The sequence below is a fragment of the Zosterops lateralis genome (assembly GCF_965231275.1).
Source record: "Zosterops lateralis genome assembly, chromosome: 1".
Taxonomy (NCBI): Eukaryota; Metazoa; Chordata; class Aves; order Passeriformes; family Zosteropidae; genus Zosterops; species Zosterops lateralis.
In genome coordinates this window covers 4,890,088-4,914,817 of record NC_139762.1, presented here as the reverse complement: position 1 = coordinate 4,914,817, position 24,730 = coordinate 4,890,088, and the positions used below count along the sequence as shown (strand labels likewise).

General features: G+C 44.8%; 1 protein-coding gene and 1 long non-coding RNA gene across 2 annotated transcripts in view; both read left to right on the top strand.

The window, feature by feature from the left end:
* LOC310907600 overlaps positions 1-24,730 on the top strand; it is a 544,908-nt gene that overhangs the window by 231,870 nt on the left and 288,308 nt on the right. The gene's annotated exons all lie outside the window — the stretch shown is intronic.
* On the top strand, positions 230-24,374 carry GARS1 (glycyl-tRNA synthetase 1; the record flags this gene model as incomplete). Its single annotated transcript, XM_083859407.1, has 17 exons — positions 230-367; positions 3,618-3,719; positions 6,162-6,264; positions 7,307-7,448; positions 8,141-8,229; positions 9,567-9,643; positions 10,929-11,074; positions 11,591-11,740; positions 13,241-13,403; positions 14,382-14,546; positions 16,667-16,775; positions 17,092-17,236; positions 18,439-18,524; positions 19,009-19,118; positions 20,430-20,523; positions 21,842-22,032; positions 24,021-24,374. The coding sequence occupies 17 exons, from the start codon at positions 230-232 to the stop codon at positions 24,144-24,146; spliced, it is 2,136 nt and encodes a 711-aa protein (XP_083715533.1). The 3' UTR covers positions 24,147-24,374.

The window sequence follows — 24,730 nt, the reverse complement described above, 5'->3', positions numbered from 1 at the left end:
GCCGCGCCTGCGCGTGCCCGGCCCCGCGCGTGCCCCGCGCGCTCCCCCTGCCGGCCGCGCGCGCCCTCGCCGCGCCCCGCGACCCCGCGTGCCGAATCTGCGGGCGCCAGTGCGGAAAGTGCCGCGCCTCACCCGCGCCCCGCTTTACCCCGGCCCGCGATTTCATCATGCGAGAGGCGGGCGCCGCTCCTCCCGCTCCTCCTCCCTCTTCCCCTCCTCCCTCCTCCTCATGCCGCTTCCCCGTAGCGTCCTGCCCGCCCTGCTGCGCCGCCTCGCCCGCCCGCTCCGCTCCGCCGCCCCCCCCGCCATGGACGGCCCTCAGGCCGAGGCGCTGCTGGCGCCGCTCCGCAGCGCGGTGCGGCAGCAGGTAAACGCGCCCCGGCCCCGCGGCCCCGCCGGAGGGGCTCGGGGGTGTCGCCGCGGGGGTCGGGCGGGCTGTGGGAGGTGTCCTGGGCTCTCCCGCTGGGTTTGCCCGCCCTGCGGAGGGGTCTTGGCGCATCCCCGCGGGCGCTGCGGCGGCTCCGGCTGCGGGCACGGCGCGGCCTGGAGGGGCCCCCCGGGTGTCCCCAATGGGTGTTCCCAGCCCGGCGCCGGCCCGCGGGTGTGGGGTGGCGCTTGGGGCACAGGCGGTGCGGGAGGGTAGCGCGTGTGGGTTTCTCCCTTATGGCTCTTCGCCGTCTGGAGCTGCTGGATCTGTGCGTCAGCCTTACCTGGGTGTCCCCTCCCGGGCTGGCGCTCCCCGTGCCCTGCCTTAGGGCCCCTCCTCGTGTCTCCCGTGTTAAACAGCCCCCCCAGAAGGTTCCCTCGTCCCTTTGGGGTCACGCGGTGATGTCCCCTTAGAGCCGAGTTTGTGCCGCGTTTCGGAGGTGAATGACGTCCCTCGGAGTTGCATATTTGCCTGATGCAGTAAGGGATGGTGATTCCTTTGCCTATTTTCCATTTCATCATTGTGATTAGTCTAGGTGGGTGATGTGTCCTTTTAGCTGGGGCTGCATCGCGTTCTCTTCCCGTCTCCCTCCTTTTACCTCTATCATTCTTATTACCTGAGAAGGATTTGGTTCTCTTTTCGTTTCCTAAATAAATCCTGGCACTCCGGCTGTGTACGGTAATGGATCTTGTGGAGTTCCTTTCCCTCTCCTCACCACCTGCCTGTGTGTCCCCCATGTGCCTCCTTTAAGTGGCTGAATCCATATTTTTCACCTTAGCTGCACACCCAGCTATGCCTGTGTCCCTCGTATTCACAGATTTGTGCGTGTGTTTCCCCATTAAATGAGTGGATTTATGGCCCTCTAATTATGCCAGCACTTCAGTGAGTTTTTATTATGAATCACTGTACAGCATAATGCCTTGGCAGGAGAGCTGCTTGTAAATAAAGTGATGATCTCTAGAACCAGCCAGTTTATTTAGTTTAAAATCCTGGGTGCTGTCATTCGAGTACCAAGGCACCCCTCCTTTTCAGAGATTGAAACAGGGATGTGGGGCACCAAGGGAAAAAAATATTGTCCAGCTGGGGCCACACATATTGTGTTGTACAACTGGCTGTAGTAATTCCCAGTAATTCCCACAGGAGGAAAGGGAGGGGATAACAAAGATCGGGGTGCTTGATGCCTCTGGATGCAGGAGTCTGTGTCTGGCAGCTCCAGGAGAAAGTGGTTTAATTAAACCTAAGGGACTGAGCCTATGGAGAGGGAGCAGCCTATCTTCCTGCAGCAGTGCCTGATGCAATAAGCTGCCGTGATCCAGGGGTGGATCCCTCCCTGCTTTGCTGGTCTGTGGGACAAAGCTGCAGCAAAATTTGCCACATCGAGTGCTGCTGTGCACTCCTCCTCTTGGGCAGGGCTCGAGATCGGGGCTTTAATTAGATTGAGTCCTGTCAGCAGGCGTAATTATTTGCCTCAGTTGTGTTTGGTTTTTTCTTCTTTTTTTTTTTTTTTTTTTTTTTTTTTCCCTTCTCCTTGCGTATGTCTGAGCACTCTTACTTATAGGTCAAGACAAAGAGTTGCTGTGTGCTGCTTTTGGATGCTCAGAGCAGGGTGAGGGCTCTGTTGAGTCAGCAGGAGCTGCTTTGCTGCTGCCTTGATGTTTTTCCACTGCCGACCCCCCTGGCTCAACAAAGGCAATTTGGACTTGCTACTTTAAAAGAAAAAAACACCAGATGAGATCCCTCCCTCTGCCACGTTACCCAGGAATGGCAGTTGCAGTCCTCAGCCCCAGAGTGAAACTTTCACGTTTTGGTTGAAGTAGTTAACAGAAAGGAAACAGCAGATTTCTTCTGTTCGTGTAGCTGATGGGGTTAATCCTGACAGGATTCCTATTTTTCCTTCTTCTCCTAGTGTGTGTTTCGATGCAGTCCTTGGAAACTTCCTTTTATTAATAAAATGAGCCTTTGAACCCCTCAGTCTCTGGAGCACTTTTATCTTTTCTAATCTGATTACAGAATTGCCATCTGTGTATTCTCTTCCCTTTACTTTCTCAGTTACCTGTAATGTTTATGTCAGGAAAGTTCAGAATTTAGGGAAAAAAAGTTGATGTTGTGGAAGTGTAATCTCTGTGGATTGTGGGGGCTTTTTCCTTCTTTTTTCCCTTTTTTTCCCCCCTTTTTTCCTCAAGATATACAAGGTGCAACAAAAATGCTGAACTTGGAGCATCCCATTTTTAGAACATCCCAGTTGGAGTGGCTTTGACATCTCTGTGCTTTTTCCTCCAGCACCTTTGTCCTTCTCAGTAATTCAAGCTAGATCTTGGTGTTGGTGAAGAAGAGTGGACTCAAAGGAAGACTTTTATTTAGCTTATCTCCAGGAGCAAGCTGGGCTTGACAGCTGAGGATCATGTTGATAAAAGAACCCTTTTGGGTGTGTGGGGATTGAGCACTTCCCTGGGCTGAAAGGGGAGAATCATCCCCACAGGGCAGAGAGACCTTTGTGGACTCAGGTCAAGACCTCCTGTAAGGCCACTGCAGGCTTTTGCTGCTCTGAAATATTTAGGCTTTGGGTTTTTGGGATTTTTTAAGGTTATTTTTATTTTTTATTGTTGATTTTATTCTATCTCAAAGTTACTGAACAAGTTTTAAAAATAATAACAATTTTTACTCAGAATGCAGCATTTTCATTGCTTAGACATTGGGCTGCAAATATCTGTCTTCTGTGAGACTTTCTGATGAAGATTTATGTCCTTACTGGCCAGTTTTGTTCAGGTAGAACAGAGGAAAAGAAGCCTGAAATGGCCATAAGCTTTGAAGAAAAGGGAAAGGATGGAAGGGAGAGAAGACTTGTAGAAGGAGAAGGAGTGACAAAGCCTGTGTTCACCATCTGAGAATCCACTTAGTGCATCCTCAAAGACAGAAACCAGGAATTTGTGGGAATGTGATGCACATAGAGGAATATAATTCCACAGGGAGGTTGAATAGCAGGTCTGTGATTGAACAGTTGTGTGGGGTGGGCGAATTTCCCTAATGGAGTCTACTCTGCTAAATCTTAAAAGTTGTTTCTCACTTTCAGCCTCTGGAGACCTGTGTGCAGGCTGGACAAAAACCTCCTTTGGGGTTGCCAGGGAGGATGGAAGAAGGAGAGGTCTCATCTGTGGCAAAGAATGAATCTATAATGTTCTTTTTCCCCTAGGGAGAGCTGGTGAGGAAGCTGAAGGAAGAGAAAGCTCCCCAGGTGGACATAGACAGAGCTGTAGCAGAGCTCAAAGCTCGGAAGAGGGTTCTAGAAGCAAAGGTGAGTCTGGAAATTAAATTCTGAGCTCCACAGTTTTGTCTGAAAAGCCTTGAAATCTCTTCTTAATTCTTTGTTACAGGTTTGGTCTAAACAGTCCTAGACTGAATCACATCTGAAGTAGTTTTACAGGTTTCCAGCTACTGGAAATTCCATTCTTTACCTGTTTCACTATTTTCTGTTAGTATTAAATCAGTGTAGAAACAAATACATGTGAGTTCAGGTTGCCCAGTAATCAAAGGTGAAATTGAGTGTATATTCTTTAATCTTTGCTATATAGATTTTTTTGTGTGCAGAGTGAGAGCACTGTGGTGAATTTTCAGATTCTTTCTGCACTGAAATTCCCTGTCATAGAATGTGTTTATTTAGAAACCATCCATTTTGCTACAGTAACAAAATTTTTGTAGATGTTTCAAGGAACCTGTAGTTCTTGTCAGCCTTAGAGGTGAAATTGTGTCCCTTTCTTTAAGTGTAGCCATGTTCTGAAAAGTCTTTGTGCAAATTAAATGATGGAACTTGAAGCTTGTTGTCTTTAGATCAAGAAAGAAGTAAAATACACTTTCTTATCCTGTGAGCTTCCCTCCCCTTCCCGGACTTAAGCAACAAAAAGAAACTTTTGAAGCTTAAAAACAGTCAGTTGTGCACGTTCACCCAGGTTCTTTCTAATTTCTATTTCATGTAAACATCATTGTAGTTGTGCCTGGGTGGTACTCTTAAAAATAAATGAATTAATGAGCAAATACAGTTACAGCACTTCTTACAGCTGCCTGCCTGTGAGAATGTGAGTTCACCTGAACTGAAAACCATTGACCCTGTTTGTCCTGCAGAGTCACATGGAATGAACAGGTGCTGCTCTCTGCCAGCTCTGGCCTTGTGGCTGCCTGTTTACATGCATTGAACCCAAGAAAATGTCATTTTTTACTGGGTATTCAGCATAGGGACTGAGCTTTGAAAACCATTGCACAAAACCTGCATTGATCACTAGGTCATGCTGGAGGAAACCCTGTCTGGATGTTCTCCCAGTTTTGGGTACCAACCCTCAGAAGCCTGGGGGGATGTCAGCAGGCAGGTGAGGAGTCCTGGACTCCCTGTGGATGTCACCAGTCAGATTTGGAGTTCTGGAGTCCTTGTGGATGTCACCAGTCAGGTTTGGAGTCCTGGTGTCCCTGTGGATGTCCCTAGGCAGGTGAGGAGTCCTAGAGTCCCTGTGGATGTCCCTAGGCAGGTTTGGAGTCCTGGTGTCCCTGTGGATGTCACCAGGCAGGTTTGGAGTCCTGGTATCCCAGGGAGCCCCACCTCAGTGCTGGAAGGTGCCTGTAGGATGCAGTGGGGAGGTTTCTGAGCACTTACACAATTTGTGTGGGCTGCCAGTGCAAGGGTGACCTTGCAAACGCAGCATCTGCCCTTGGGAGTGCAGCACTCCAGTACTGGGAGTGTTTCTCTCCTGATGCTGTTCCCAGCAAGGATCACAGTCCCTTCCACCTTTTGGGGAAGGCAGCAGTGGTGGTTTTCAAGCCCTATGGTTTCTACTTGAAGATGTCAGAGCAGCTCTGAATTTGAAGCTTTGAGTGGGGTGGAGCAGTTGAGTACACAGAGTACAGTGCTTTTCAAATTAGACTATGTTTATTTGTCATTATAGATGATAGAAGAAGGGAAGTTTGAAATAAATGGACACACAGTACTTCTTGTTACCCAAAGGTTTTTCAAAATGATAGTCTGAGACACTGAGGAGGATATGACTTTATTGAACTTAACTCTGCCTTAATTATCAAAACAGCCTTCTTGAAGGAAATCTTTGAAATCTGTTGACCTCACTAATGGATTAGATTGTAAAAATCAGAGGTTTTCAGATAAAATAGTGAGTCTGCTCTTAAACATTTTAGCAGTATCTTGTCAGGGCATTAAGGCACTCCCAAGTTTTCTGAGTGCAGAACTAAATTTTACAAATAGATTTTCCTTGCACAAATACCTAAAATCATCCCTTTGGCCGAGCGTGAGGATGATGGTGCTTGTAATCTTCATAGTCAAAATACTTCCATATGAGGAACACATACATAAACCTGAAAGGTTTATATATGCCAAGAGTTAGATGTGTGCAGTCTGAGATGGTCACTTGAAGCCCTTTTCATAGTCAGGAGAGGGAAGATGGTCAGAATTGCTTTGGAAATTGGCATTTTTTTGCAGTGATTGTGAAGAAAGCTGAGGATAACACACTCAGGGAAAGTTAGGTCACGAGTCCACCTCAAGTGTTTGAAATGCTGCATTCAGATCAGGATGTTCATAATTGAGCACTTGAATCTCAGTGGAAAGATTCCTCTTTGGAAAATGAGGATGTTGACAGGATACCTTTTCTTCAAAGTGGTCTTTGCACTGGTGATTGAAGAGGATTTCTCCTCCTGCCAGAATCAGGAGCAATTAACTGGTTTTGTTTTGCCCGACTTACAGGAGCTGGCCTTACAGCCCAAAGATGACATCGTGGACAGAGTTAAGATGGAAGACACTCTCAAAAGGAGGTTTTTCTATGACCAAGCCTTTTCTATTTATGGAGGTATGGCTTTGAAGAAATGGACATTTTAATCCCTTTAGGCAAATGATCTGGTCTTTCTAACTGGGTGAAGTGCTGTACTCTAGCAATGTTATATTAATTTGGCGTACAAGTTTGTTTTTTTTAAGTTTGCTTTAACTTTTCTGCTTGAGTCTGTCAGCCTTTCAAAAATTCCCCCTTCCTGAAGTGTTTGGGTTGATGGGGCTCAATTTTTGTCTTGTGCTCTCTGAATGGAAATGATTTGACTTCAGGATGCATGTCCTGAGCATTACATTGGTAGAAGATGGTTTCTTTGCTGAGAGGAGGGTGTTTGGGGCTTAAGGAGATCATCAGCTTATTTATAACCATTCCTCTCTACCTGAGCTTCTCTTGGCAAATTAATCACAGAATATTCTGAGCTGGAAGGGACCCACAAGGATCATGGAGTCCAGCTCTTAAGTGAATGGCCCACAGGGGGACCAATAATGCTCAAACCCTCTGTGAACTTTAGAACCTGTTCCCTGAGTGAACTTTGCCAATGACCTTTATGGCACAGGTGAATAAATGTGGCTGTTAAACCTCTTCAGATGGCTGATATGAGCATCTCAGGAGGCAGCACAGTGCCTCTATGGTTACTTGCTCTTTCACCCAAGGTACTAAATTAAACACTCTGAGTTGTTTTACTGGCTTTTTTTTTTTAATCTTTGCAGCTGCACTGGTGATTTGCAGATATGTGTTATTTATTACTGACAATAACACTGCTTCAGCTCGTGCATGATCACTTCCGTATTCAGATTCCTCCTTCACATAGATTGCTCCCACAAAACTTTCCACAAAGCAGAATCCATTGGTGGAGAGAATGTGGTTTTTAGAGTCAATGGTTGCAGGAGTTTATCAGTTTTAGATTCTGTCACTACCCGATCCCTCAGTGCTCTGCAGCTGAACTGTGCTTCATGCTCATAAAGTGAGACCAACTGATGGAAATGCTGAGAAGGGAAAACATCTCCTCCAAACAGTGCAGCTTTGTACAATCTCACACTTCTTTTTTACCTTCTCCTCTTGGCAGGAGTTAGTGGTCTGTATGACTTTGGGCCTGTTGGGTGTGCTTTGAAGAACAACATCATCCAAGCATGGAGACATCACTTCATTCAGGAAGAGCAGATCCTGGAGATTGACTGCACCATGCTCACACCTGAGCCAGTTCTAAAGTAAATATGGGTCTTTTTTTTTTTTTTTTTTTTTTTTCTTTTTTTTTTTCTTTTTTTTTTTTTTTTTCTTTTTTTTTTTTTTTTACCTGCAGCATGTAATCTCTGGTCGTAGGTGCTTTTTACAGTGTTCTGTAAAATTACCCACAGCGATCTTGAGTCTGGGTTACCCAATTTCTTACCATAATTAGGTGCCAGTGTACAGGTCATTGTGAGAAGCTGTTGTTCTAAGTCAGGAAAAGCAGTGACACTCATGTTTGAGAGTTCAAAGCCTCCTAGCAGTCCCATTGGGTAAGAAATCGTCATTATTTCTTTTTCTAAAAGATTTAAGAAGACAAGAAAAAGGGCGGAAGTGTTCATGCAGCTGAGTTATAAAATGCTGGGAATATCTTCACCTGAATTACTGGTTACTCCTCAGTACTGCAGCTATGTCTAGTTTTGATCATGATGCAGTTCCTGAAGGCAGTAAGTGTCATCTTTGTGACACATTTTAGGATTCAGATGTATTGAAACATCCCACAGATCATATTTTCTGAGGGGTGATGCTGCTTAACGTGACTGTAATCTGAAACAGGAGTGAGCCTGCAGTTTTTGAAGGATTTCACTTTGATAAAGGTCTGTCCACTGGGATCACACAGACCTGGGGCTGTCTGGTGGCAGCTGTCACAATCCTTGTTTTGTGTCATCTCTTCCAGGACTTCTGGCCATGTAGACAAGTTTGCTGACTTCATGGTGAAAGATGTGAAAAACGGGGAATGTTTTCGTGCCGATCATCTCTTAAAAGGTTTGAGTTTGTTCCAAGCCAGGTGGGCCTGGGGATTTCTTGCAGTGGTACAAGCACTGGAAAAGAGAATCTTTTTCAAGGAAAGCCTGCTGGTTCATACTTGTGTTTACAGCTAATTAATCATACCTTACCAAAAATGCCATAGGTTCTTTTAGTGTCTTAAATGAAGTTCAGGATCCCTGGTGAAAACACAATTGTGTCCCTTATTGTAAAATCCAGTGTCATCAGGCTATGAAAGATTACTGTGTTGTCTAAACCAAGGATTCCCTATATAACAAAATTCCTGTACTCCACTGCATTCTGGTCTTAGTTTTCTTGAATTTCAGTTGCTTTTTTAAATACTGAGAAACAATTTATTGCTGTGAGTGGTCAGAGTATGTTTTTCCGATGAGAGGTCAATTACATGGCAGTGGATGACTTTTATGTGTCCCTTAGAAATAGACCTCAGGCATTTCTTTGATTTGCAAAATCCTCACAGTTCTTCCTGGTTATTAAAATTTGTTTGGAAAAACAAACCAAGAAGGTCACACGAAGGAATCTCAGAAATAAGAAGCCTGTTTGAAAACTTTCTCATGTACAACTCCACTGTGAATGAAAGGATTGTTCCACTCTGCTTAAGTGAGTTGTGCTCTCTGGTGTTTGAGCCTTTTTCTTGAAATTCAAGTATGCAGGACGATCTATATTGGCATCAAAGCAGTTTTCATGATATTCATTAAGAGGTTTTTTTGTAAAAAAATCCAACAACTTCAAAAGAAGCCCTTCCAACCTTTGCCTCTTTTGCTGAGCAGCCTCATCAACAAGCGTGTCCCTGTGTTCTGCAGCCCCTCCCTGTGAACAGCCACCTGCTGTTCCTGCCAAACTGAGCTGTTACTGACTAAAAGCTCAATTTGCTGTTTTCAAACAGGAGTGGGGAAGTCTTGGCATCACCTTGTGCCTTTGTGTGTCAGGGAGGATGTTGTGCTGTAACGTGGAATGCAGTCCAGCCCCGCTGTACCAGCTCTGGACCTGCCTCTGAATAAAGCCAGCCTTGCTGCTTGGGATCAGCCATTTAATTTCTAGGCTGTGTAATAGAAAGGAAGAAAAGGACTACAAAGCCATTACTTGGGTTTAGAAAAAAAATACGGGAAAGGAACTAGATAAGAGTGTGTTGTTTTCCCTGTGGCACACCAGTACAGTGAACTGTAGGTCACCACTGCCCTGAGGACAGGACTGGAATTACCCTGGTGGACACTGTCAGGACAAGTTGTGGACATGACTGAACTCATGCTGGAGGATCTTCCTGAGCTGGGGTTAGTGATGGAGTTGCAACATGAACTCATGACCAACTTTTCTTACAGCTCACCTGCAGAAACTGATGTCTGACAAGAAGTGCACAGCAGAGAAAAAGGCAGAAATGGAAAATGTCCTAACACAGGTGGGTTCTTCAGGGAGAGGAGTGTGTGATAGAATCCAGGGGCAGTGGCTGTTTTCTCTTCCTGAAGATGTTCAGAAGTCTTTACCCCAGAGATCCTCTCAAATACTGAAAATTTAATGGTTAATAAATACTCTGAGCTTGCTGGTGAATCACATCTCCCTCACTATTTTGGAGAGTTACTCCTCTTATATTAATGAATTTCTTGAGTGTTGGGTTGTTAGGGCTGAAGCTCAGTCTTGGAGTTGGTCTGCTCTGTTTCACTTCATACCCTGGCAAAAAGCTTTTACATTTGTCAATCCCTTCTGTGGGGTTGTCATACAAAGGAACAGAGATGGATCACAAATTATGTCAGGGTATTTTTTTGAGTCAGCTCAGCACTGATTTACTTTGTTCTGAAATTGTCTCGGCTTTGAAGCACTGGAGATTTGTTCCTCTGTCTCTGGCACCCCGCAAAGATTTTTTCCTGTGTTTACCATGAGAATAATTGGTGCTCAGGCTGACATTCCTGAACAACTGTGCAAACATTTGCCTTTATTTTTTTGTTTTTCTTTTAATGTTCTCATGACTTCTAGGATAAATGCTTCCAAAGCCATGCATTCAATGAATGTTTCCTTCCAGAAAGAGAAACATTTTTGTCAGTGTTTTGCATCACTGAGCAGCTGTCATTAGGTTTTCCACACTACAACCTTAAACTTTGACCATCCTTTAGGGAAATATCTCTACTAATAGAGTATTTTTATGTCTTATCTTTGGATATTTTTTCCTGATATATGAAAGATCATGACAACTAGAAATGCAGAACAGCTCTGAAAGGACATCTAATGCACAGCTTGAATATTGTGTTTCAAGCAGCAGAAGAAAGAAATGAATGCAAACAAAGCCCTGAAGAAATTTTAGCTTGCTTCTCTCTCATTGCTGTATTTTTTTTTTGCTCCCAACACCATCCTCCCCATGTTTTAGCTGAGTCTGTTCAAAAGAATCTGTTCTGGTGGGTGGTGGTGCAGTCCCAATGACTTTTCTTCTGCTTTGCACCCACACTTAAGCTCAGACTTCCTGTGGTATGACTAAATCCTGGACCTATTACTAAAATGGGTTTGCAAATGTGCAAAGTGTATTCTTCTGTCACTGGTTCAAACTGTAGCTTGCTTGAAAATTCAGGTTAGAAGGGAATATTTTCGGCAGATGATTCAGAGCTGTGGATCACACTCAGTAAAAGATAAAGAGGACATTCATTCCTGTTATCTTGTCTAGTGATTAAAATAATTCTGTTGTGTTTTGCTATTAGTTGGACAATTATGGCCAGCAAGAGCTTGCAGATCTCTTTGTGAACTACAATGTGAAGTCCCCTGTCACTGGGAATGACCTATCCCCCCCTGTTTCTTTCAATCTGATGTTCAAGACCTCCATTGGGCCTGGAGGAAACATGCCTGGGTAGGTGCTGATTTCATTCTGCTCACACTCTCCTTGCTCTAGAGATCATTTGGAATAAAAATGAAATCTCTGGAGTAGCCTTCCTCTGCCTCTCAGTCCCAGCCTCCTGTGGCAGGTTAGCATTCCCTGGAGGCTTGGGGAAAGGCAGGAGAAACAAGGGGCTGTTGGAGAATCATGAAAATGCTTAAAGCACCCAAAATACAGATCTCAGCTGTGCCCTTGCTGGTTGGAGTAGTTTTCATAAAGCCAGTTAATGCTGGTCTCCAATTGTCAGTGACTTCATGGCTGTAAAAAACCTACTTCAAGACACCTTGAGGAAGGAGGTAAAGTTTTTTCCCCTTCAGTCTATTGCTTAACTTTTTTTTTTTTTTCATTTATTTAATTTTTTTTTTGGTCTGGAATTAAAAGTATCGAGAGAAAAACTTTCACCTGTAAGTTTTGTGCAACTGTGGCTTTCTCCTTGCTTTCCCCACCCTTAAATCTTCCTGATTTTTCCTCTCCCCCATCTCCTTTCAGCTATCTGAGGCCAGAAACTGCCCAGGGAATATTCCTCAACTTCAAACGTCTGCTGGAGTTTAACCAAGGCAAATTGCCTTTTGCTGCTGCCCAGATTGGAAATTCCTTCAGGAACGAAATCTCACCCCGCTCCGGCCTTATCAGAGTGAGGTACTGCCAACTTCCTCTTCCAGCAGAAGGGTGCCTGGGAGCAGGGAGCATCTTCCTTTTCTTCCAGGGTTTGTGCAGGATTGTTTCACTTAGTGCTTTCTCCCAGAGGAATCCTGATTATGTGCCTGGTGAGTGTCAGGCTTTACAGATGAACTCACAGTTTGGATTTTAAGTACAGAATTCTAAGATTGGCTTGTGAGAAGTAGAATCTCTGGAATAGTTGTTGTATTAGAGATAAAACTCAGTTTCACTGACAGAGTTTGGCTTCCATCATAGTCTAAAAGAATCATGTCAAAGCTGGCTGTGTTCTCTACAGGACTTTGCTTGTTTAATTATGTCCATGCAGTTTGCTTTGAAACTGAAATCAAAATGTGATTGACATTGCAGCAATATTTCCTTGTCTCAGTCCTGCAGATTCTGCAGTTCTACAGCTTGCTCCAGAGAGGAAGTTGGGAGATAACCTGACTCAGGACCAGTGTTTGTGTCACAAGATCAGTCAAGCTGGAAAGCTCAGGGTTACTGGAAATTACTTTCAGTTCTATCTTTGGATAAAAGTGATTATTGCCTTTCACTAGGGATAAATATCTGTATTTAAACTGATCTATCCTAATTGAAAATCTCTTCCATATAATTTGGAACAAGTGCTCCATGCACAGGCTGTACATGTTGTAAAATTGGTAGTTGATTATTTTGTGGTGCCATAAAGTATCACTGAGAAGCCGTGACATCCTTAGCACAGAGGGAACTCAGGAATTTCCTCAGTCCTCCTGTTCTGTTTTGCTCATCTGGAAATGAGAACTTCTCTCTTTGAAATAATTTTCAGTCAGATATAAATGATATGCTTGTGGCACATTTATTGGAGACTGTTATTATGCAATCACAGCAAATTACACCCTGATGGCTGTGATTTACAGTTAATGATTACCTAGAGCTTTTTTAAAGGTTCTTGATAATGAGCTAATTCAGTGGAAAATGATTTCAAGCAAGAAGGCTCAGAATCAATCTCTGAGTAAAGATATATTAAAGACAAGTTCTTAAAACAGAATTCATGCCATTGCTGTGTGCAGCAGTATCATTATCTTCAGGAAATTACCACCTCACCTGGTTATTTTTGGCACCTCTGACAGGAGTTAAAGCCACTGATTTAATCAGCAGACCCTGTAAGGAACAGCTGGTTTTAGTATGGGCATCACAGCAGTGGGGAAAAACTCCAGAGAACTTCTGGAAATACTTCCAAAGGTGGTGTTCTCTGCTCTGATTCACAGTGGTGTTAACCACGGCCTGGAGAGCTCTAGATGGATTTGTAGAAAGTTTTGTTAGGAATTTGAAGATAAAACTAAATCCAGTGATAAGACTGGTTCATGTTCCAGTCTGCCCATTGTCTTGGCTGGGTCTGCATATGATTTTAAATGACTGGCTTGCTGTCAGAGGCTGAAGCACAATGGCTTATTAGGGTCTAGTGCATAAAATACTTAATGTGTGTTTGTTTGTTTGCACTAGGGAATTCACCATGGCAGAAATTGAGCACTTTGTGGACCCCAGCGAGAAGAACCACCCCAAGTTTCAGAACGTGGCAGATCTCAACATCCTCCTGTACTCGGCCAAGGCGCAGGTCAGCGGGCAGTCGGCGCACGTCATGCGGCTGGGAGACGCCGTCCAGCAGGTAACGCTCCTCCTGCAGCTGCCCCCAGCCTGCTCCTTACAATATTGCTCTCAAGGCTAAGTTACAAACTGCCTTTTTAAAATTAGGCCTCTGAGTGATGTCTCTGTCCAGTCCCTTGTTGGTCTGAACACAGGTAGTGCAGTTGAAATGTTCTGAATCTGGGACTGAGGGTGTGGATCAGCTCTCTGCACTGGGCTTGCACAAAGTTTGTGTTGTGTTGGTGCCAGCTGGGGTTTGCTCCCAGATATGTGAGTAGATTCTCTTCAGTGAATCAGTGAGACTGAGATCTAGGCCTGGCCCTTGCTACCAGAAAAGTGCAGGTGGTGCTGGGATAGGGGTTGGAAGCTGAACTCCACACTTAGCTAGTGAAGAGGGACAGTAAGGAATATTAATACAAGCAGTATCTGGGAATCTCATATTCAGCTGCTGACCCCCATGAGTACGTGACTTGCATAATTAGATGAATCACTACCTGATTCATCTCATTATGAATGGGTTGATTTACCAACCTCCTCCACCCCATTTCCTCCAACCCCCAAATGAAAAAAAAACCCTGAAAAAACACCAAAACGCTGCCTTTAAAAAATATAAACAAAGCAAAAAAATCCCAAAAACAAGAGCTGAAAAAAGACAAAAAGAACACCATCCCTCTGTTGTATTGCAGCTGTGAACTGTAGGGTGCAGCTGTTGTAATGTCAGTGACTGCACTGCTGCATACAGTGGGGTATTTACAAGTAGGTGATCCTCAGAGCCAGTGGGTGATGAGTCCTGGAGTGACAGTAACTCACTGTTGTGGTCAGATGGAGATGGTACCAGTGGCACGAGGTGAGCTTAAAGAGATATAACAGCTTCAGGGGAGACAGAACTTAAACACAGGTTCTCTCTGTAACATGTCAAGTCGCCTGCAGAAGTTGAACAATGACTTTGCTTCCTCAGGAATTCATATGAGTGTTTTCTTCTTGCTTTTCCTCCCTGCAGGGTGTGATCAATAACTCAGTTCTGGGTTACTTCATCGGCAGAATCTACCTCTTCCTCACAAAGGTCGGCGTGTCTCCGGAGAAGCTGCGCTTCCGACAGCACATGGAGAATGAGATGGCTCATTATGCCTGTGACTGCTGGGATGCAGAGTCCAAAACCTCCTATGTGAGTGGGCAAATTGGAAACAGCAAGGGGAGACCCTGTCAGATCTGGTTTATATCTGGCTTTTTGAAGTTAAGGCTATGAGTCTGATGCGTCTGTCCGGCTCCATGTTGGTCTGAGCACACACAGTGCAGTTGAAATATTCTGAATCCAGGACCAAGGGGCAGGTCAGCTCCCTGCACAAAGTTTATGAACTGTTCATGCTGCTTTGGTAGGTCCAGGCTGCTTTGCTGGAGCCTGAAGTAGCCTGGGGACACTTCACTGGTCAAATTTCATCTGGAGTTAAAGGAAACTGGGTCCTGATTCTTTCCAAAGACTGTAACCTCTGTAGCAGCAGTGGGGAAGGATTTGTTTTGCTGGAGGTGTTATTCTAGGGCAGATTGCTTCCTGCTTGAATGCTTGCTCTTCCTTTCCCTCTTCCATGCTGTGAGAAATGAGTTCACTCCTGCCAGTTCAGACAGCTGGTGCTGGAAGAAAAATTCCTCAAGGATTTGTTATCATCTTCCTGCTGAGTCATTAAGAGCTTTTTCATTCAAGCCTTGTTGAATGCCTTTTTTTCCCTCCTGTATTGTTGGTTGGGTTTAGACTGATCACTAGTGATGTTTTGTTACAGCACATTAGAGGAATAGCAGCCAGTAAAATTCTACCAAACTTAAAATTAGAAAAAAACCAAACCTCCTGCAGCTCAGATGAGTGATTTGTCTTCATATAGAAAAGACCTGGAGAAATGACTGAAGGATTGGCTTCCTCTGAATGTCCATAGCTGGCTTCCACAAGTTCACAGCCTAAACGGAACATTGTGTGGACCACACCATGTAAATAAGATTATTCAACTTTGCAAGCCTTGTCATGATGATTAGGACAATGCTCACAGAGCAGGGTGTCCAGAAGCTCAACAGGAGTGAGCACAGCAATCCCAGGGGCTTGAAAGGAACACCTTTGGAGCTGGACACAATGTTTTGGTTTGTTACTTAACTCTGACCAAAAATGTTTGTATCAGCTGGCAGCACTCAGTTGTGAGAAGGAAAATGGTCTGAGTAGCTTAAAATCCATTCTATAAATTTACTGCATACAATTGGGGTGAGTTAAGGGATTTTAAAGATACAACCCACTTCCCATGGGCAGGGACACACCGGTAACCTGTGCCAGGGCCTCACCACCCTCACAGGGAATTAATGTCTAATCTAAACTTGCCATCTTTCAGTTTAAAGCCATTTCCCCTTGTGCTGTCACTCCATGTCCTTGTCCAAAATCCCTCTCTGGCTCTTGGAGCCCCTTTAGGCACTGGAAGAGCTTTCTCTTCTATGGGTTGAACAACCACATAAGCCTGTATTCTGTGTTTCCTGAGAAGTATCTGTAACACCCTAATAGCTTAATTTCTGTAAAAATCATCCAAAATACCCTGAAACACCACAACTGTCAAACACAGGGATTTTTTCTGTTTACTGACACCCTGTTATATGACTCCAACTTGGAAAGCCATACAACATCTGGCTGCCTGTACATCTCACACTGATGTGACAGTGAGTGGGAAGCAGCTGCTGAGCCTTGTCTTACATGACAAGGAGTCTGTTAGGAAATCCAGAGGGAGGTTGCATTTGCTGCTTCACCAATGCAGTGTGAATGGTGTTCTGAGATTCCTCCTTGCCATATATGCTGAGATATTGAACTAAGAGCTTCCCTTCCATGTGATCTGTGTTGTAGCAGCTCCTAAGCCAGGCTTTTGGCCATTCCAGTGTGGGTGATTCCCTGCTGTGTGTCCCATGGCCACGTAGAGCCCTGGGGACATGATGCCTTGTGTGCCTGTGGCATGTGAGTGATAGGACTGTGTGCTCTGGCCCGAGCCTGGGCTGTTGGCACAGGGCTGTGCTCTGCCAAGCCATGTGGAAAAGCTGGCCCTGAACACAGGCACTGGGTAGATGACTGATCGTTTCCTCTGGAAACAAATGGAATCATTCAAATGAGGGAGCAACTGGTGAGGGAGGGCTGCTTATTGTAACAGAGCTAATTATGTAGAAAAAACAGTCATGGGAGCAGGAAGGGCTTAAGGGTGAATAAACATATTTGATGGTTAAGTGGACAAAAAAGTGAGTTGGTGAAAGCTTCCAGTTTTGTTTTTTCAGGGTTGGATTGAGATCGTTGGCTGTGCTGATCGTTCCTGCTATGACCTTTCCTGCCATGCCCGCGCCACCAAAGTTCCTCTCATAGCTGAAAAGCATCTCAAAGAACCTATATCCTTTCAGAATAAAGCAGCTTCTCCTCAAATGGGAAGGGATTGGACAGGGAGATGTCTTGGAGGTCTGCACAGCTCTGTTTCAAGTTACATCTGTATGTTTAACGGGGAAAACCTACAACTACAGGCCAGCATGACTTTGGGAAGTGACCTGGAAAGAATTGAGCATTTGTTACTCCTTTCCTCTCTTGGAGGGAAGTTCCTTCATCCAGTAGTGGAGAAGATGTCTTTGTGTTGTGTAGCAATTAACTTTGACATAATGAAGGAACCAGGCCCTGCTTTCTGTCCTCACAAGCTCCTTAACTGCCTTGTACAGAACAGTCAACATTGTTCAGTTTGAGGCAAATAAGGGAGCCATTGGCAAAGCTTACAAGAAGGATGCCAAGGTGGTGATGGAATACCTTTCCATGTGTGACGAGTGCTACATCAGCGAGATGGAGCAGCTGCTCAACGAGAAAGGGTGAGCTGGCTCTGTGTGTGTGGTGCCTTCCTCTGACACCCTGATGTGGGCTCCAAAGGGCTGCTGCATTTATCTGAGCCACCTGAAACCAGTTTCCTTGTGAGAGCAGGCTGTGTGGGTCATCTGAGATGTTTGAGTGCTGTCCCTCTCACCAGGCATTGCTGGTCACCCATCAATATAGCCCTGGGTGTATGCACATAAATATTTTTTTGTCTATGTGGGAATGAGCTGCTGGCTTTAGTAGAATCATCCCAGAAGAGGAACAGTTCAATGAAATGGGAATTGTTTACCAGCTTTCCCACTCTGGTTTGAGAGTGGACCAGGACTGACTTAAAACTTTAAAATTAATAAAATAATTCTGTGACTGATGGAACAAAATAGTTAAATGAGAAGCAAAACTTGCCTGAATATCCTCCAGTGTTTAGTGAGCTTCTTAAGGACCTGTTACAGCATTTGATTTACTGTGGCAGGAACTTGAATGATTTTCTTTGACCTGCCTTCCTAACAGCACATGCAGGAACTAAAAATATGAGAAGTCTTTACAGTTGTCAGATTTGGCTGAAGCAGGCCAACAGCTGTCTGTGTTGGGAGAAAGCTAATGGTGCAGTAACAAAAAAAATTAACTTAATTTCCTGCTTGAAATGGTACGAGGTAGAATCAATGAATACATTACAGAATGGTAACATTTACATCTTTCTTTCTTCCCCTGAGCTAAAGTTTATTTCTTTTGCATCTCTATGAATGCGAAAGTGTAGAAAAAACCAGTAGCACTCAAAATGGGCAGAGAAATTATTGCAGAGAAGAAACTTAGTCCATCCAGAATCTCCCTGAAATGGTTCAATAGATGATTTACAAGCAATGTCCCTGGTTTATTGATAGTCCAATGCTTGCTTTGTGTGCCTCCCTTTTTTCTCTTTGGTGTGTGCTTAGGCTTCATCCTGAGAATTTCCCAATTGACTTTACTTCAGGCTGTTAACCACAGCTAAGTTCACTGTGATTCTGAAAACGGTTGCTTTTAATGTACATGTAGTGATTCTATTATTAATGCAAATTTCTTTTAATGGGTATGGTACGTGTTTCTTTTGTCTCTGGGGTTTTCCCTGGCTTCTATCATCCCACTCTGAGTCAATCAAGTGACACAACTAAGGAAATAAAACTTGTTTATTGCTGTAGCTTTTAAATGACTTCTTTTTCTTTTGCAGGGAATTCACTGTTGAAACTGAAGGGAAAACTTTTCTATTAACAAAGGACATGGTTACTGTGAAGAGGTTTCAGAAAACATTACATGGTAAATTTGATCCTTTGTTGTTTGATCATCCTCAGGATACACCTCCAGTATGAACTTTATTGGTAGCATTGTCCTGTTAATATTGTAACACAGCACAGGAAGAATGCCAAATGTAATTTCCTTGAAATTTAGGAGTAAGAAGGCTTTCAGAAAGTCAGTGACTGCACCTCCACAGAGCTTTTGTCCTGATACAGAAAATGGGGCTAGAGGGAAACTTTCCAAAATGCATGGATTTAGTTCCTCAAAGAAGCCAGAGAAAGGGCCCTGAGTTGTTTTCTACAGCCTAAATATATCCTATACATGAGCTAAGTATGAATCTCTATTTCAGGTATTTGTATTCAGAGCAGAAATGTTTAATCTTTTATTTCCATGTACTCATCTACACATAACCAGCACTTCTGAGCAGAAAGCACCAGCAGCCACGTTTTATTTCTTGTGTCTAAACACGTTTTTAATGGTGACGTGTGTTAATTTTGTGTTCCAGTGGAAGAAATCGTCCCAAATGTCATTGAGCCCTCGTTTGGCATCGGAAGGATCATGTACACAGTGTTTGAGCACACATTCCGCATCCGGGAAGGGGACGAGCAGAGAACGGTGAGTGCCCCCCAGGCTGGGCCAGCTGCAGGCACCTGCCTCCCCCTGACACCCAGGGAAAGGGCTAAAATAACACTGCACAGTGCCCAGTAGAGATGGGAAAGCCCAGGTGGGGTGTGGAATTGCTGTTCTTGCCAGAGTACATGTCATTTTTACATGAGAGCCATGTATACATGAGGCTCTCGCTGGATTACTGGCAAGGAGGTGAGAAATTCCTCCTTCTGGATCCACACTTGGCAGTGTTCCATTGCTCAGGGAAATGCATATCTTCAGTGTTTAATTTCCTTTCTTTCTGCTGCTTTTCCTGGAATCATACTTCTGTGCAGCAGGATAGACGATGGCCTAACTGTTTGCTCAGTCTCCTGGGAAATTCAGCCTTCTCTGGTTCTGGACACCCCTAAAACCTTGGCCTGAAGCTTTGCTGTAGCAGGGGCCAGAGGGAAGTGTTTGTTACATACATTCCTCCAGCCAGTGCCCAGGTGTGGTGCTCTGTGCCATTGCTGGTGGCCCATGAGAAGCTGGCTGGAAACTTGGTGCTGCTTCCTGCTTGTTGTTCCTGGCTCCTGGACTGTGTTCATAAAAAAAGAAATAAAATATAATAAAAGTGCTTCTTCGTGTCTCTGGGTGCCACAGGATGTGGTACATTTATGACTGGGGCAACAAGGCTCAGGAGCCCAGAGATAGGACACAGTTAACTTTTAATCTCAAACTGCTCCTGAAGTATAAAATACTGAATTTGCCTTTCTTCTAGTACCCATTTACTTTCTATGTAGCCTGGGCTGCTTTATATTGTGGTACATCTCACATGCATTGCTTGTGTCCCTTTTATACCTTACTGATTGCCAGGAAAGATTTTATTATTTTTCCCTCACTTCTGGCACATTTTTATTTTCTGAGGGTGTCTGTGAAGGGTTATAAAAACCTTTTTGCTGCATATGCTCCATGCGTGTGGAGTTTCAAACAGGAAATTTGGGTTAGACTGTGCATAACACTGAATCTCCTGGAAAGACACTTCCACCCTTAATTTTTCTGTAATTCAGATGAAGTTAAATTTTTTTAGGAGGGCTCTAATAGACCTATTCTGGTGGGAGGTAACATTTAGCTGTTGGACATAAGGGGGAATGGAGGCTGAAGAAAACCAGTCCTGCTCCAGTGGTGTGAGATGTCACTGTTGATGTCTTAGAGTAGGGCAGAGACTCCCCCAGAACACTCACCCTGCCTCCAGCCTCAGTCAGAGCTTATTCTCACCTCCCAAGAGTCTGATCTAACCATTAAACTTGTATTTACTTGTGCTTTTCCTTTTTTCCACAGTACTTCAGCTTCCCAGCTGTTGTAGCACCGTTCAAGTGCTCCGTTCTTCCTCTGAGCCAGAATCAGGAATTCATGCCTTTTGTCAAGGAATTGTGTAAGTGTGTTAAGCACTTTGGGTCTGATGGGACTGTGCACTGGGCAGAGAGGTCTCTCAAAATAGCATTGGGATCTTGTGGCTCTCCAAGTGTACAGGGAGAGTTGACCTGAACCAGCTTAGTATCCACAAGCTTTGGGTATCCATCAAACTCTTCAGCTATACCCAAAAAACCAACCACCATGACCATCCCTGTGTTGGTTTGGAGTGCAAAAGACATGGCTTTTTTTTCTTCTGTGTCAAAATTAAATCTTTCCCACTGCTTAGGAGAAGCTGGAGCAGTGGAGAGTTTTGTTTTGTTATTAAAGTTTGCTTTGCTTTTATTGGCCACCTAACTTACTGAGTCTGTCCCAGAGCTGCTGAGCCTGCAACCATTCTGTCAGACTGCCCACTGCTAGTGGGCATTGTGGAGAAAGATAGGGACCATAAACTGGACAGATGAAGGGTAGGAACAGGGGTCAGCACCAGTTCTGCCTGGGACTTTCTCTCCCTGCCCTGGATGTGCCCTGCACACTGAACCTGGGGTTTGGAGTTAAAGCAGTCATGGCACTGATGACACGGGGAAAACTTGGTGATGTTGCGTCTGGGCTGAGAGTTGTGGTGTAATGTGGAGTGCTGAGAGAGCAGGGTGGATTTCACCCTGTGGCCCTATAAAAAGTTGGGTTTTTATCTTCTTTTCTTTTAGAGCTGGGATTAAATGCTTGGGAGACGCAGTGTTTGTGTTTGGACTCAGTTGTTTCTTAATTCTTATCTGTAGCACAGTCTCACAAGTTGTGAGTTCTGGCCACCAAGGTAGAAAATGGCTCTGTCTCTACCTCTTTCTAAGTTTTTTTAAGCACTAATTATCCAATAATGAGATGACCCCTACATAATTTTTGCTTTTAACCTAATAACTAACCACCTATGGTCTGCAATGTGGACCTTTTCACCTAATTACAAGCTACCACCCAAACCCATGAAGAAGAAGGTGAAAGAAGAACTTAGCCTACACCCTAAATCACTCATATTGCTTCACATATATTGCTATATACTAAAACCTTAAACTCTTAAGTTTTCCACCCTGTGATATCACACAATTCTATTCAAACTCCACACCCATAATCCCAGTGCTAGCACTCAGTTTTGGAAGCCTTTTCCACGGCCTCAGGTGAAATGTAGTGCTTGCTTGAGGCTTGAGGGTTATAGGGCCATTTTCCAGGGTTCCAACAGTCCTACAGATAATGGAACATGGGGTGTCCTGTCAGAGTCAGACTGGGGCTCTGAGGTGCCGCGGTGCCTGCACCGGGGCTGTGTGTGATCCCTGCTCTGTTCCCTGCAGCCGAAGCACTGACCAGGAACGGGATCTCCCACAAGGTGGACGACGCCGCGGGCTCCATCGGCCGGCGCTACGCGCGCACCGACGAGATCGGCGTGGCCTTCGGCATCACCATCGACTTTGACACGGTGAACCGCACCCCGCACACGGCCACGCTGCGCGACCGCGACTCCATGCGCCAGATCCGCGCCGAGGTGAGCCCGCCTGCTCCCTCTGCCTCCGATGGGTTCTCTTGAATTCTGTATAAGGCCAGCATGTATTCAGCCCCACAAGGGTTCAGCACGCTCTGAGGGTGGTCAGCAGCCTCCCAGAAAGGGTTTGTGAATAATTAGCGAGACTGCAGTGTCGCAATGAAGATGCTTGACTCCAGTCAGAAGGCAGGAGAAATCAGAAGGTTTATTTACAATTCATTCAGCCCTTTTAAAACACGGTGTGCTAAGAAGGCATGTTATTGGTCCATAGGATTGACACCTCTCCCATTGGCTGAGTAACAGAAATAGCAAACAACACCTGTTGTTATGGGAAAGGAATATTGTTTACACAAGGATATTTTGGGAGACAGAAAAACTGTTGAAAAGTTTCCCTTGAGAAGAACGAGCTCTTCTCAAGCTCAGAAAATATCGAGTCCGCACTGCAGGATTGGGTGTGTTTTGAAAAGGCAAAAAGGTTTTAATTAAGGAAGAAAATAACACCAAACAAAATTACAAAAAGCCGTGCACAGTGCAGGGAATACTCTAGTACCAGCTAAGATACACCAAAAATGCCTTGAGTGACTCTGCTCTTTTTTAAGTATGTAATGATTTGGAAGAGTCTTTTGGCAAGCTTCCCAGTAGAAACAGCTACAGGTCTCCAGGTACATTTCAAAGATCCAACAGGTGCCTCTGTGCTGGCACTGGGCCAGCCACAATGAGGGAAACACAGAAGTTTCTGGTTCTTCTCTCTTAAAATCCTGGGGTAAAACGGAAACTCTTTTCTTATGTGGAAACATCCAATTGGTGATGAGGGTGCAATGCAGCACTGATCTGGCACTAATCCTTGTGGGTGCACCCTCCAGCTCTGTAGCAATTTAGCTGTTGTGAGAAATCTCTAGGAACAGACACTGGTCAAACAGAAGATGGTGTCCCAGCTGATAAAATGAGCAGAAGCTTTTTGTTTTTCTTGCATGTAGAGGTGTTGATCTTACCTGAAAGCCATGCCTTGTGCTGATTGCACTGCTCTTCAGAGTGGCTCTTTCCAAGTGAAGGCTGCTGAGTTAAAGCATTGACTGTGTTGTGTGTGGCTTTCAAAGGCTGGGCTCCTTGTAATCCACAGGCACCAAAAGGCAGAGCATTGGGATTTGCCTTGCAGCTGCTGTTGCCTGTGCAGCACCAGGGGAGCTGATGAATCACTGCCCCAAAGCTGTGTGTGCCCTGAGCACACTCTGCCAGTGTGGTCATAGTGCAGATTGGAATAGCAAAAACCTCCCTGTGGTGGGGCTCTATCTGCTCAGAGCTGTGGATCTGCAGTCTTGGAGGGTTTTCAGGTTTTTCTTTTCTCCCTGATGCTCTTTTCTCCCTGGCCTTCACCCCAGGCACAGGAGGAGACGGCGTTCACCCATGAACCTGAGTTGTAGCTCCACAAAGGCACCTGCAAGTGCCTGGAGCTGCTGAGCTGGCTGGGGTTTGGCTGGCTGTAACAGGCAGTGCCAGTTCCTCAGGGCACCCTTCTGTCTCACTGTCACCTGGGTGACCTCTCACTGCTGACCAGCAGAGATGACACTTTGCTCTCCTTAATTTTCTGCAAATTTTCAGCCTGCTGGCTGATCCTTTGCCCCATGACACTGTGCTGTGAGGAGCAAAGGAAAGGCAACTTGCAGCTTTTTCTGTGCTGGTCTTACAGTAGGTAAGGCCTAGCTGAATTCTGACTTTTACAGCATCTTTTGGATATGTGTGGGGTTTTTTTTTCCTTCCCAAACCAGCACATTACCTTGTTTTGGTTGAACATTTCCCTTCTGGATCACCCTAATAGGAGAGTACAGATTGATCTAAGGCATTCTAATTAATGCTTTTCTTCCCAAAAATGATCTTCCAGTAGATATCTTGTACCTGTTCTATTGCTGATGTAAAAATTGCCCACATCCCCAACTATCCAGCTTGATTTTGTTGACTTTGTGTTTCTTATGTCTTTGTGGCTTTTCCTGCAGATCTCTGAACTTCCTGGCATCATCCGAGACCTGGCCAACGGTTATCTCACCTGGGCTGATGTTGAGGCAAAGTATCCACAATTTGAGGGACAAGAGACTGGCAAAAAGGACACAATAGAGGAATAAAGAAAAGGACCTGAAGTAAAATCCTGTCAAAATGTCCACTTTTTACTGTTCATGTTAATATGAAATAAACTTACCGTGTATTATTCAAAGCTGCATTGTTTGTGCACACAGGGACTGTTTGGGGTTTTTTCTTTTCCTCAATTGCTGACCAGATTTAACTTTAAAAACTGAAATAATTGCAGCCCGCCCTGAAGGTGTTACAAATAAAACCACCATTGTATATGCCTGCTTCTCTGTGTTCCTGCAGCCTTGTGCTTTCTTCAGAAATGCCCCTTTTTTCTCTCATCTTTGCCCTCCTGTTAGGGCTGTGGTGTTACAGGTCCATGCACAGGCTTTCATCTGGGTTTGGATCATCCTGGACTCTGGTGGAAGATGGTCCCAGTTGCATGGGCTGTGTTTGTGATCACAATGCCAGTCCTTTTCTCCACTGTGGCTCAAGCAGCCACCTCAGGAGATGGGTTCAGTACTCTTTTTTTGGCTGCAGGTGTTTAAGACCTGTATTTCTGCAGAATTGGGAGCATTTCTGCACGGGAGAGCAGAGCAGGGGTGGAAAATCCATCCCAGTTCTTGTTCCTGCTGGACAC